Raw genomic sequence first — 14263 nt, forward strand, 5'->3', positions numbered from 1 at the left:
TTAGCACAAATTTTATTCAGAAGGAAGCATACTGCAATGTCTAGAAAGTTGAAAACCAAAGAATGCCCAATCTGAGAACAGCTTATTGTTAAAGCACACCTAACTGCTGATAAGATGGTCATGTTGGGCTGGGAAAGTCTTTCTTCTGGCAGTTTCTTCCCTGAGCAGAGGAGGAATTAAGAACTTGGACTTTTTACCCCAAGTCCTCTCTCATGTAATCTCAGAGCCATGCTCAGAGCTTTCACAAGAAACACCTGAAGATGCTTTTCTGGTGTTTTTCTGTGCTCCCTGTGCCCCTGTCTGTGCTGAGAAGCTCTGGACAACCCTTCTTATGCCATACACTGATGGACAGTGGTTGTCACATTCACACCTATTTCAGTGAGATTTAACCTGCTACAGAAGTGTGTAACTTCCCAGTGGGAGGTCACCTGCACAGCTGTGTATCTGCCACAGGCTAAAATGTCAAATCTGTACCCCCAGTACGTAGGTAACCATGAAACAAAAAGGGAGGAGGGAAGGAAATACATATGGTGTAGGATGAGACTAAGAATTAAACCAAGATGAAAAAAAAATATTATTGTATTGTCCTGTTGTCATGGTGCATTAGGTGCCCAGAATTCTTGGGGCAAGCTCTGCTGCTTGTGTTTGTGGGAAATCTTGCAGACTCTCTTCTGTGTATTACAACCATGCTTGAACTGTTCTTCATGCTTTTTGGCTACTACCAGAGGACAGGGACAGAAAGACCCAGACCATTGAGGAACATTCCCTGTCCCTGCAGATCCTGTGTTACAGGACATGGTGTTTAGGGATAGAGACACAAGAGATGCAAAGTATTTCTGTATTAATATATTCTCTCTAAAACGCTGCTTTAGACATCTATCGTCCCCCTCATTAGCATCCCCACACTGACCTGATTCTGCCATGCTTATTCAAATGAAATTTGCCTTATGCTGCAGTACATGTATATTTTACAGCTGAACTTTGTAACAGTAACAGAATCAAACTCTAATAGAAAATTATTGTTTTAAGGCAGTGGAATACCAGAGGAATTGTTTTGGTCTCTTTACAACTTATGTAGAATATGTTTAGTGAACCTCATATCTCCCTTGAAGGTAAATCTGCTTTTCCTTCTCTTAAAATTATGCAAATCCCTAAAGCCGCTAGGACAGAATAATGCCTTTCAGCAGAGTGAAGTAGACAATTGCAGGTAATTTTCCTGGCTGTGAAGTTGAGCTAAGTGCAAGGTTCTTTCATATTGTCTTGTGGTTGTACGCAACAGTGATTCATAGCACACGGTGATGCATTATTGAAGAGTTGTCTGTTGTGTCTTCATTGCACGCTGTCAGCTGCATAATAAATAATTGATTGTGCTGCTCTTACTCCACATTAAAGATATATGAGTATCTAATACACAAAGAAAATGAAGCAGCAAGGCTGCCTGTGTTCAAAAGATGAAGCATTACTGAAGTGCGCTGCGGCAGCAGGAGCTGGGAAGTGCCCACCACCGCTATCCATTTCCCACTTCTTCACTTTGAGTCAGTTTGTCATGGCAACAAATGGCACATTCAAGTCCTTGCTGTTGCCTTTCTAGACAAAACAAAATAATTGTGGTAAAGAGCTGATATGCTAGAGAATTGTGCATATCCCCTTCCCCACTTTTCTTCAACTGTTATCTCTCTAGACTGAAAATTCCCTTTAAATATTAATAATTTTTTCTTAAATGGCTGCAAACTGTCAGGAAAATGCAGTCTAAGACAGGAAATCCTTTTTTCCACATAAGACTTTATATTAAGCAGAAGAAGTGTTAGCAGGATAAAACTGCGTGTTTGCAGTGGTACTAAACCTCTATTGCTGAACCTTTACCTTGAAAACCAAGGCTTCCCTTCTTGGTTCAGTTGCCAAAGTCCCCAAACAGGACTCAGTAATATGTCCTCCATTCCAACATAGTGTAGGGAATGAAAGCATCTTCCAACTCACATTCAACACTCTGTTTCCATTACAATGGCTAGCAGTAAAATTGATGAGACAACAAATTTGTCCAGAAGAGTTTGCTTTGGAAGTCAAACCAAGGAAATCAGAGGTTTATGCTACTCACTGCATGGTGCTTGGAGGAGGCTCACAGCCAAATAACTGTGGGTTACTGGGAGCTGTTACAACAAAAATGTGTGAAACAATAAATTGCATTTTGAGATAATAATGAAATTAAGATGGAAAAAGTGTGAGATGTCTGGGGTCTTGGATTCTGATGGAATGAGTTGGAGATCTGAGTTAGGTTCTGGGAAGCAGAAGCACAAGGCACCAACTATACTTGGCTAGAAGAGTGTTGCTCAGATCTCTGCGTTTAACACCAAGACATGGGAACTGTTTTTGTTCCTGATGGGAATGTTAGCTTGAGATTCAGCCACAAGGTAAGACTGAAACACCACTGACTGCAGGGGGTTATCCTGCTTTGCCATGGTATATCAAAACTGAATCCTGAGGAGAACTGATCTATTTTAATGTAAAATGCAAGAAGTAACAGCACAGTGGAGTTCTGCTGGTGTGAACCAGCCTGGGATGTGATTTGTGACCTTATGGATGTGTTTCTCCACCACTCCTATGCGATTGTGGTGCACTGTGCCTTCCTCTATACATTGGGAAGGCATCAATGTTGACACAAAGTCTTTTGTGCAGTTACTAGAACCTTTCTGATAATATATTTTCCAGGATAAAAGTGGATATTAGTAATAGTTGCAGATTGTAAATGGGGGAAAGATCAGAATTTCTAGCCTGTGTGATATTCTCCAGACAGAATATGGATATATCTTGACATAGAAACAATGTATTTTATGATGCAAAAAAGAAACACTTGAGATTAAAAAGTCTTAACCCACAGCAACATAAACTCCTCGGAAAGTCCTAGGAACCAAAACAAAGGACATGTTTCTAACAACAGTACAGATTTATTACAGGGCATAATTGGAAAGGTGATTGCATTGAGGGGTATCAGAATATAGTCACTGTCCTGAAGAGCCACTAGTTTACATAAAATGAAACAGGATAGTGTCCTAGAAACACCTTCTGAATATCTGCCCCTCTTCCTGCTGCCAGAAAGTGTTCAGGAGCTAGCTGTCTTCAAGTGTATGTGTTACCTTTATGTTCCATAGGTAACTACTGTTTGAAAAAATAAGGGAATGGAGTACTTTGTAGATGAATGATGCTGTTTTTTGAAAGTCACCAATTCAATTCAATTTATCCCTCAATACTTGTGAGGTAAGTGAATCCCATTGTACAGGATAAAAAGAGAGCAAGTAGTGAAATCAAGGGATTTGTCCTGGATTAGGAGCTTCATCTTCTGATTCCTAGAATTTGTCAACACTGCAAAGACAAATAATTCAGTAAACACTGGAGTCAGTGAAGCCTGGGATGTAATTTGGCCTACTTCATTTAGGGATGGATGGCTGAGTTAATACTGCCTCACTAGGGCCCTATAAAAACCTGGCAGTCTATAATTTGGTTTAACTTTTGTAAGGCAGTTGACTGAGAATGATAAACAGTTCCAGGAGGTTATTTCAGCTCTAACCTCTAAATCTAGGTGGCATGAGTCATTCTTGGAGATAAGAATGAGCCATGAACTTTCTCCATGAACCACAGAAGTGGCCTAGGTGGCAGGTTGAGACACAGTTTCTACCTCTGAATTGGATAACATTAGCAGTGGAGTTTTTACATGAATTTTCCAGGTTCAGGCACAGAAGCTTGACAGACTGTCTGTGGATGGCCTTCAGTGTTCTCTCTCCATCCATCCTTTGTATGAATAATAGTTTGGCCATGGTTTGGGGCAAGGTTTTATTGGGACAGAAGGTGTATTAGGTGTCTAACAGCTTGGCTGTCTCTGTGGATTTGTGCTATGTGATTGCTTATATTCCCAGCTGAATCATTCTCAGATGAAAGAAGAAAAGAAAGCAAAAAGAAACTTAGTCTGTGGTCCAGCCTTTCCATTCCTGACCTCTCCTCAATAGCAGAGTTTCTCTGATAACAAAGATTGAGCCATTTTCTTGGTAGAGACTCTTACAGACTCTTCCTTCTACATGGATTTTTTCATAATATGCATAGGATTTTTAAGTTGGTATGATCCCTGCACCTCTGCTAAACAGTGTTGAAATTGGCTCAAAGGCTGAGAAGTTATTAGGCAAGTGCAGACAGTGTCATTTCATTAGACCTCTCCCCTTAGGAAACAGACTTCAGTGATGGCATCTTAGCTGAGGTCAGCTGACCTCATTTAATTCATGTTAAAAAGTAGTGCAGACACACCTGCAGACACACCTGTGTTTTAGTAAGACATAATACCTTGTGTTGAACCTCGCCTGAAGTTGTGTTTTCACTGCCGGTTTAGCCCAAATGGCACTGTAGTCCTGGCAGTTTGGATGGATCTGTGCTCATGTTCCATAACAAAAGGATCATCTACTGCAGCTATCTCTCTGCAGCTTCAATGAGCTGAATATCAGGGATTCAGTAGGACCCTTGATCAAAAACGTCTCCTTTTCTATACCTACCCAATTTTTAAAACCTAGTTATCAATTAGGACACGTTGTAGATCAGAATGTTTTCAAATCCGTGCCATATTCTGATAACCAATTTTATACAATTAATTATTTTAATACAATGATTTTTCCCTTTCAGAAACCTAAGGGGTTTTTAACAAGTAACCATGTAGGCATCTGGATGTCCTTGCTCAGTCAAAACTCATATTGATCGTTCTGACTTGCAAAGCAGTGCTGTTGCTGAGTTCCAGATTGTGGGTTTTTTTCTCCTTGCTGTTAGCTAGATAAATAAAGATGCAAGCTGAAGATGGGCATCCGTCCTTGTTGGAGAATATTAACTAAATCAATTTTTTCACCAAAAAAAAAATCAATTGATGCATTAGCAAGAGAAAAAATAAAGCATTGTGCTGTTTTAGCTCCCAGGAGCCTGCATAGTGAACTCAACTCTCAGAAACAGAGATAAAAAAGATCTAAAGTTCAGATCTAAATCTGTATGGGAACTTCTTCAGGGCACATGGAGACTCTGACTCATTTCTAGACTGGATATGCATTTAAAGGGCACTCACATAAAAATTGACCCTCCTGCCAGAGCTTCAGTGAATACAGACACATTTGACTCTTTGAATCCTGGTTTGTCCTCCAAAAGCAGTAAGGTGATGACAGAGGAAGTTACATTTATGAATTCAGAACCTCATGAATTTTCAGCTGTTGCTGAAAATAGGATGTGGCTGTAACTATAGAAAAGCCTGATTTCTTCTACAAGGCCTAACACATCTTCTGTGTGCTTTTGATGTGAAGTGAATTTGTTTTTATATGATGCATCAGAATAGCAAGCTCATGGGCAGATGGAAATGTTACTTTAAATGGGGAACACTGTCCAGGAGCGGCTGTCAAAATCTCTGAAGAGTAAATTCTGATTGTTCTGCTGGTTTGATGTGGGGTGTTTAGTAAACCATCAGAGCTTTAAGCTAAGAGTTTTAATAGGCTTTAGTTACAAAGTGAAATGAATGCATACTAAAGTATTATGGAACTTTGTATCTGAATCTGAACTTCCAGATTGAGGCTATTTTATAATAAATATCTTCTTTACCTCCTTGGGCTAATGTGAAGAATAATTAATGTTTGCATACTGCTTTGAACATGCAAACTGTAATGACAGTACTAAGTTTTAATATTAAAACTATTAAATATTGGGATTCTATAATAGTCTCCTTCCATTTCATAGAATCATAAGGTTTTATGATGTGTTTAAAAATAAAACTGCTGTGAGGAAAGACTGTCACTTAAATTTAAGATCAAATACTTCAAAAAGGATTATATTATGTGCCTGAGAGTTCCCCCTGAGCTTCTTCTCTGCGCCTACCCTCTCCCATATACAGGCTGAATTTCTATATTACAAATGAATCCATCTTAGTCTGTAGCTGGAAAGCCTTGTGCAGGAATGGCTGTGGCTTCCCAGCCTGCCTGGAGGGATTTGTGGATATCACTGAGCTGATACATTGCATAATATGTGAATTTCCCCCTGTATTGGTGAGGCCACATCTTGAGTTCTGTGCCCTTCAGATCAGGAAGGACATTGAGGCACTGGAGTGAGTCCAGAGAAGGGCAATGGAGCTGGGGAAGGGTCTTGAGAGTAAATCCTATGAGGAGTGGCTGAGGGAGCTGAGGGTGTTCAGTCTGGAGGAAAGGAGGCTTGGGGGGACTTTATCACTCTGTACAACTCCCTGACAGGAGAATGCAGCCAAGTGGCGGTCAGGCTCTGCTCCCAGGGAGCAAATGACAGGACAAGAGAAAATGGCCTCAAACTGTGCCAGGGGAGGTTTAGGTTGGACATTAGGAGGAATTTCTTCACAGAAAGGGTGATTAGACATTGGAATGAGCTGCCCAGGGAGGTGGTGGAGTCTGCTGGATGTAGCACTTAGTGCCATGGTCTAGTTGACTAGGTGAAGTTGAGTCATAGGTTGGACTCAGTGATCTCAGAGGTCTTGTCCAACCTCATGGATTCTGTGATTCTGTGATTTTGCCATTCTGTGTACTTGCATCAGAGCACACATACAATACTTCATTATTTTGCTGTGAAAAACTAAAGGGCTATGTCAGGCACTAATGGTTATGAAACATGCCTTACAGGCAGGTTATTCCACAGTTTTCTTTCTAAGACATTGTGCACACACATAGTTGTGTCTGAAGGACTAGCTTGGACAAATATTGACTGGCCAATGGCTAATTTGCCTTAATATCGCATTTGTTTTGACTATTGATGTAAAATATCTGGAACCCCACTGGAATAATCAAATACTGTATGCTCATAACTGCAAATCCAGAACTCCATTGCCACTGATTTAAGTAATAATGAATTTGGAGACATCTTTGTCTGAGCTGTTGTTTGGACTTCCCTTTATTCATTGCAAAGAATTAGGCACTGCTAGGATGTGATTCATTATGTCCTAATGTACATCCCTCAGTCTGGTTAGATATATTGCCCCCTGAAAGTGCATTTTTCTCTGACTTGATTATCTGTTTTCTCTGACGTGAGTAATTAGCTCTGAAGTAGCTGGCTACATCTTAGAAGCCTAAAGGTTGGTAAAATGAATCCTACATTTTTAGTCTCTGTTTTTTGTTCTGGTGCATCTCTTCATATTTACCTTTGATTCATAGTAAAGACTTCTTTAGCAAGCAAAATATGCCTCTTTTCTTTTGTTATTGTGTAATACCTAATGGTTTTCACTGCAAAATAAAATTTGTGTATGAAGCTGATCTGTTAATATAACTGCTTTAATGGAAAGAAACTAGTAAGACTATATCTTTGATATTTCATCTTAAAGACACTTTTTCTCAACATTTTCTTTCAAAGCTGGACTTGTTAATGTTCTATTCAGCCAGAGACTGTCTCAGGTTAATGAACTTGTCTTTGTACACCCCCTTGCATGGGAGAGTCATGGTGTATGTCCACAGCACTGGCACTACAGCACCACAAAGAAAGGATTGATTCTAATATATAAATATCAGCCAAGCTTTGCAATATCCAGAGTGTAGTATTTTAAGTACCAGTTACCTCTAAATTGAAAGCTACCATAATTAGCCATGGTTTGAAAAGAGATTGGGGATAGACAATCATGTAGTGCTCTGTGAAGGTTTGTCCATTTGCTGAGGAATCTGGGCATGTGTTCAAAACCCATGGATTGAAACAGTGCCCGTCCAAAGGAGTGAGGAACATGTTCCGTGACTGTCTCTTGTGGCTGAATGAAAACATAAAGAACGAGGGTAGTAAAACATTCATGTAAATGTCTTTGCTGCTTTCATATTTGTGAATGTAGAGTGTCTTCTGTGCTGTGTGAGAAGTAGACACATGCAGTTGCCATGTTGTGTAGAAGGTTCACACACATGGTGTGGGATGGCCCCGTTTGTGTAACACATTATTAGGCGCAGGCCTGGATCAGGATCCCACCTGCCTTGGGATTCTCTCTTCTGCTGCCTCCCACTTGTTCCTTGCCTGCTTTTATCCATCTAGGCAGGGAGCTCCACCATGCAAACAACAGCTCTTCTCTATGTCTGTGCAACGTTTGGTGCAATATGGGTTATAACCTGTTGCATTGAGGATAATAAAAATTACATATTTCCGTTTTAGAGTCTGAATTACAGGAAGGCAAAGGTAACAATAGGGTACCACTGCAGTTGCCTGTCCTGCCTTATTCATTTTGGATGAGACTTCAAAGTGAAAATGGAAATGAACAGCTGATGTGACCAAGACACATCAATTAATTGTGTCACTCCTTCCCTCTCCCCCAGCACTTAAATTTTGATGTAGCTCAGACTGAAACTGTGTGTCTTGTTTTGGCAGGAATGCTACAGAATGGAAAGAAGTTTGATTCCTCCAGAGACAGAAACAAGCCTTTCAGGTTCAAGATTGGCAGGCAAGAAGTCATTAAAGGATTTGAAGAAGGTGTTACACAGGTACTAATAAATTGTTCTGGCTGAACCTGGAGCTGACTGAAGGGTGTGTGAGCTCAGCAATGTCCAGGGCAGCGGTGACAAGACCAAGTGGAAATCACCGTGTAGGATATGGAGTGGTTTTGTGAAAGTGTGGTATATTTGAGCAGAGTATTTCCTTGAGTTCCCATCCTTCCATCCATCCATCCATCCATCCATCCATTGTTTGCCCCTGCCCATGAGCCTTTCACCATGATATGCATTTAGGAGGGGAGAGGTGAAGTCCTCTCCCCAGATGCCATATAAGCCTTGTCCCTCCCCCATGGGCAGCCCCACAAGCAGGCAGCAGTGGCCTCTGAAATGCTGAGTGGCAGCTTTTTATGAAGTGACCTCTATTCAGCTACTCCATAAAAGTCCAAGCTGCCATTTTTTATGACATCCATGGCCCAGCCACAGATTCTGACCCTTACTGAATAAGATACCAAACTGCACTGTTACATTTTTATGACTTCAGACTCCCAGATGCAAAACATTCACTGACCAACCCCATGCTGAGAGAAAGAAAACTGCCCTCTATTAATTACAGTTTGGGTGTCAGCACAGTAAAAGCCCCATAATACAATTCATTGCCTGGTCTTGTTTTTTGTGCAGTGCTGTGAGGGCCCTCCCACTCGTGAGGAGTGTGATCAGGCTGCCCAGGTTCAGAAGTGAATAAGATCAGGGTGCAAATTCCTCCTCACTTCCATTTCAGGATCCAAAAGCTCAGTGTGGGAGGCAACTGCTCAAATACTCTTATAGGAACAACTTTAATAGGAACAACTTCTTATTGCTTAAATAGAAGGGAAGAATGCAAAATGAGAAACAATCACTGAGGAGTGATGCAACCATGCTTTTCCAGAAAGGGATGGAAGGGACAAGGTTTTCCAGCCCTATGGAGAAAGCAATGCAAGCATTCCCTTCTCTCCAGCCAGAGAAGTCCATTTGAGGAATCCTAGACTCTGAAAAATACCACCTTCCTCTGAAGGATTTGATTTGGACTGTTTATTATTTGCTTTGCAGAAGGACGTAAGAGAACTCAGGACTGCAGAGCTGTAGGAAACAGAAGCCAGTGCAGATAAAGCAGTAGCAACAAGTGCTGGGTGAATCAGTTCATCCCTTCCTTGACTGCTCTCACTCCCTGACTCCTGTCCCTTAGTTAATACGTGGCCGAGAGCCATTCCAGAAATCCGTGTGGCCACAGCTGCCCTCCTGCTCCTCCTAGTGGATCACTGACACAAGCTGAGCTCATGGCTGTCTCCTTCCACCCCCGGGTTTGACGGATTTGGGGACTGTGATGCACACAGTCTCTTGGAACAAGGCAGTTCCCTATGTCCAGCATGCAGATTTCTCAAACCTTGGTGTAATGACTGTCAGATGTCAGCAGGGTCTGCATTTCTCTGCTCAGCTTCTGACAGTTCAAGTTTGACTTATCCCTAAAACCCCAGACATGATCTACCAGCTGCCTGGCTTGCAGGGACACATCCAAGCACTGGACAGCTGGCCCCCTGCAAAATCTTTGTGGAGACCAGGGGAGACCATCAGCTTGGACACACACAGCCCCATGCCATGAATACTCCTTGGATGTGGGAAAGTTCACATTCACATTTTTCTTTCATCCAAAGTAACTGATTCTGTAGCTTTGGTATATTCTATAGAAGCTAAAAATACTCAACCTGAAAAAATTCTCAACAGGAGCTCTCACATGATCTGTAGTCCAGTGAGGTGCCTGATCTTGGGTGAGAGGTCTGAGTTAAATCACTGCTTCAAATCAGGGGTTGTTCCTTGGCCTATGAATATTCCATCACCAGCGTATGGTGCATGAACAGAAAACGTTCCAGAATACTCAGTTGGAAGATACTCCAGATCTGGGTGAGCAGTTCCTTTCAGAGCTAGCCTGGAGTGAGGGAAATCAGCATTCCTGCCCATCCCAGGGACAAGGGTTCTCTGCCTGGATAAGCAGCAGTGAGATGTCTGTGCTGGAGCTTGGGCTGAGTTTAGGGAAATAAGTGCTGAACCTGGCTGTGTTGGGCACTGATCTCTCATGAACAGAGAGCTCTGAGGGCCTTTTCCCAATTCCTGCTGATAGTGTTCTGTGTACCCTGCGCTCTGCAGAAGGAACTCAGACCTCCTGCAGCTGGCTCCTGTATAGACAGGATGGACCAGACATTGTGTTAAAAACATTTTGTGTCACTTCCAGGCGGTTTAAATAACTACTGTGAGAGGCCAGAGCAGTCTGGAGGCTCATGTCTGAGCTGTTTTTGGCAGCTTCAGCTTGAAATGAAACCAGCTGGACTCAGAATCACAGAGTGGCTTGGGTTGGAAGGGACCTTAAAGATCATCTCCTTACTGCCTCCAGACTCAATAATCTTAAAGGTCTTTTCCAAGCTAAACAATTCTATGAATCTGATGATCCCAACACTCCTTGATTCTGTAAATCTGACAGGTAGTGATTTTTTTGGTTGTTGTTTTCCTCCTAATTCTGTTTCTGGTTTGGTTTTTTTTTTGTCATCTCTTTTCCTTTCTCCAACATCCAAAACCCAGATGAGCTTAGGACAAAGAGCAAAGTTGACCTGCACACCTGAGATGGCCTATGGAGCCACAGGCCACCCTGGGGTCATACCTCCCAATGCCACACTCCTCTTTGATGTGGAGCTTCTCAGGTTAGAGTGAACCTTCCCAAGGGAGTTGGCTGGAGACATCTGTTAATAACCATCTGTTCCTTCCTGCCTTGCCAGCGGTGGGAGGAATCTTCACTGGAATCCCAACCTTCCCTGCTCGAGCTGTCCTGTCAGTAGCGCCTGACGCTTGGTTTCGTATGCCTTCCTTCTCTTTTATAACTTTGTGGTGTCCGTATTTGCATTTATTAGAAGCTTTGCTCTGAGGAAAAACGTCTGCCGGTGTAACATTTCCGAGTTGTACATTTTGTTTAATTTGCATGTATGAATTCACGGTGATGACTGAAAATATATATAAATATAAATATATATATATATATATTCCTTATTGAAAAAACCACTGCCTTACTGTACACTTAAACCAAGAAAAAATAAAAACCACAAAGGGTGCTCAAAAAAAAAAAAAATCCAATGTACGCCTTGTACATTAAAGGGCATTAGCCAAACAGAGTTACCTGCGCTGCCACTTTTCTCAACTTGTACGTTCTGCTTGCTGCTGTTTTAAAAAATACTGTCTCATTTAAGAATTATAAGTATATATATAAAACAATAAAATCTTGATACTTTACAGTTTCTCTTCCTGTTTTTCTCTTCTGGCTTTCGGGATGCTTTTTTGCTGTACAAGAAGTTCTTCAATCATCAACTCATTTTTTGTTAATTATTCCTCTTTATGAAATACATGTAACTCCATGCTTCTATTAGAGATGCCATAGCAGAAGATCTCTGTGGGACCAGAGGTACCAGGGACATGCAAATAAGGGCTGCTGGGACAATTTTCCTGACTCTCCATCTCCCCTGCCCTGCTTTGGCCCCTCAACTCTGGCCAAAATTTGGCTGCTGAAGAGATGGAAAGTGCTGCTTGTCAAAGAGATGCAGTGCTGGTCTAATTGCATGCCTTTACAACAGTAAAACTAGTGTAATATTTTCTACTGGAACTGAGCAAGGCTAGAAAAGAAAAGGATCATGTGCATCCACCTTTCAAAAGGAATCTGAACTGTGGGATGATGTGGCCACTGAACACGCTGGGGTTTTTAGGCTGCATCAGCTGCTGCTGTTTGCAAAGCCTGCAAAGTGACCATGTGTGCTGGGCCTCTGGCACTCGAGAGTGAGCAGTAGTTATTTCATTTGCTGCTTATATTAATTCATGAAATGCTGGTTTCTCCTCTGGAGACAGGCAGATGTGTAGGCTGTAATTTACCTGGATTTGGGAGCAGGACCTGATCAGCAAAGCTCTGTGCTGTTATTTTGCCTTATCTAAGTCCGATTTCTTTCCATTAGGCTCTTTTTTCTTCTTTGCTGTAGAAAACTAGAGCATTACTGGGTCATGATGTTAGTTTTATTTAACTTGACTATAAACTCTTTGCATGGTTTTCTACTAATGGATGTTTTCATGAGAATATTTCAAACAGTTATGCTGTTTTCTTTTATCTGTGTAAGGAGAATGCTCCCAGCATGAGCAGTCAGACAGCACAGCTACAGAGGTGACCCCAGGTCACACCTCCTGGAGATGGGAGAGGGAACAAGTACAGAGAAGCAAGACTGGTGATCTGGCCAGGGACCATGGCTGGTGGTCTTCTCTCTCCAGATGTTCATTTTATCCCCAGAGCTGCATTTATTTCAGCTTGTTAATTAATAAACCCATAAAACCATATCTTACCGATACAGTTCGTAATTTAATAATTAATTTAATAATTATAATTTAATCCACATGCACTTAGTGGAGTATTTTTTTTCTCACTCTCCTTTCCATAAAGAAATGAGGGATTTTTAGAACCCTTTTTTTTGGTGGCAATCTCAGATCAGCAGCAGTAGCTGCGTCACATCTCCATTTTACTAGAAGTTCTTCTATTTAGGGCAGGCTAATTTCCTGTTAAAAAATTGATAATGAGATCTGTCAGAATCTGATTTCCACCAGCTTTCCCAAATCATTTTAAAAGGTCCTGCTCTCCTTTGCCACTGCCCCAGCCTCTGTTGCTGGCCTTCATTTCAACACAGATTGCAGCTGCTGTGATCTGGCTGCAGCAGTTGCAGAAACAAGCTCCTGGGTGGCACGGCTCTGTTGTGCCTGTCAAACACAGTTTGATTCAGCACATTGGTCTAAGCTGTTCCTATCAATGGTGCAGTTTAGTTGCTTATTACAAAACAGAAAAAGCCTGAAGTATCATAGAATCCCAGAATGGTTTGGGTTGGAAGGGACCTTAAAGATCATCTAATTTTAACCCCTCTGCCATGGGTTGGGACTTTCCACTAGACAAGGTTGTTAAAGCTCCATCCAGCCTGGCCATGAACACCTCCAGGGATGGGACATCCACAGCCTCCCTGGGCATCCTGTTCCACTGTCTTACCACCCTCACAGTAAAGACTTTTTTCCTAATGTATAATCTAACCCTGCCTCCTGTTAGTTTGAAGCCATTTTCCCTTGTCCTGTCACTCCATGTCCTTGTCAATAGTCTCTCTCAATCTTTCTTGTCGGCTCCCTTCAGGTACTGCAAGGCTGCAATTAGGTCATCCCAAAGCCTTCTCTTTCCCAGGCTGAACAATCCCAATTCTCCCAGCCTTTCCTCATGGGAGAGGTGCTCCATCCCTCTGATCACCTTGATGTCCCACCTCTGGACTCACTTCAACAGGTCCATATCCTCCCTGTGCTGGGAACCCCAGGGCTGGATGCAGGACTACAGGTGAGGGTCTCACCGGAGGCCAGCACCTGGTTTGGGCCCTTTCCTGAATGCCCCAACAGCAAATGGCAATGCCAAGGACTTTGTGAGTGACCCTGGAATGGCCCTGTGCTTCCTCTGTCCTCTCTTGTCCTCTCTCCGTGCTGGTTGGGAGCTTCTGCTGCATCTGAGGCGACAGGCAGGGCATGGCTCTGCCCTTCCAGGGTGCTTACCAGGGAAACCATGTTCCTGCTGGGCTCCAAGAGCTGATCATATTCTGTCTTATCACCTCTATCTGCAGAGCTGCTGCTGTGCTCTGCCCTTCTGCCCTCACAGTACAACCAGCCATTACCAACTCCATAAAATCCTTATTACAGCTGGCTGATGAAGCTCTCCCTCATCGCCTCCTCTCCACGGAGACCTTGGTTGGAAACAGGGATTATTA

The 14263-nt window shown here is 42.3% G+C and overlaps 1 protein-coding gene across 1 annotated transcript in view; it reads left to right on the forward strand.

The window, feature by feature from the left end:
* Positions 1–11732, forward strand: part of FKBP1B (FKBP prolyl isomerase 1B) — a 45314-nt gene extending 33582 nt beyond the window's left edge. Inside the window, exons 3-4 of the mRNA XM_085056986.1 lie at positions 8362–8474; positions 11031–11732. Coding sequence (XP_084913112.1) covers positions 8362–8474; positions 11031–11159 — 242 coding nt within the window. The 3' untranslated portion in view covers positions 11160–11732. The remainder of the gene's footprint in view (positions 1–8361; positions 8475–11030) is intronic.
* Positions 11733–14263: the final 2531 nt, after the last annotated feature.

This window comes from Lichenostomus cassidix, chromosome 3 (assembly GCF_008360975.1).
Source record: "Lichenostomus cassidix isolate B80296 chromosome 3, HeHo_3.0, whole genome shotgun sequence".
Classification (NCBI taxonomy): Eukaryota; Metazoa; Chordata; class Aves; order Passeriformes; family Meliphagidae; genus Lichenostomus; species Lichenostomus cassidix.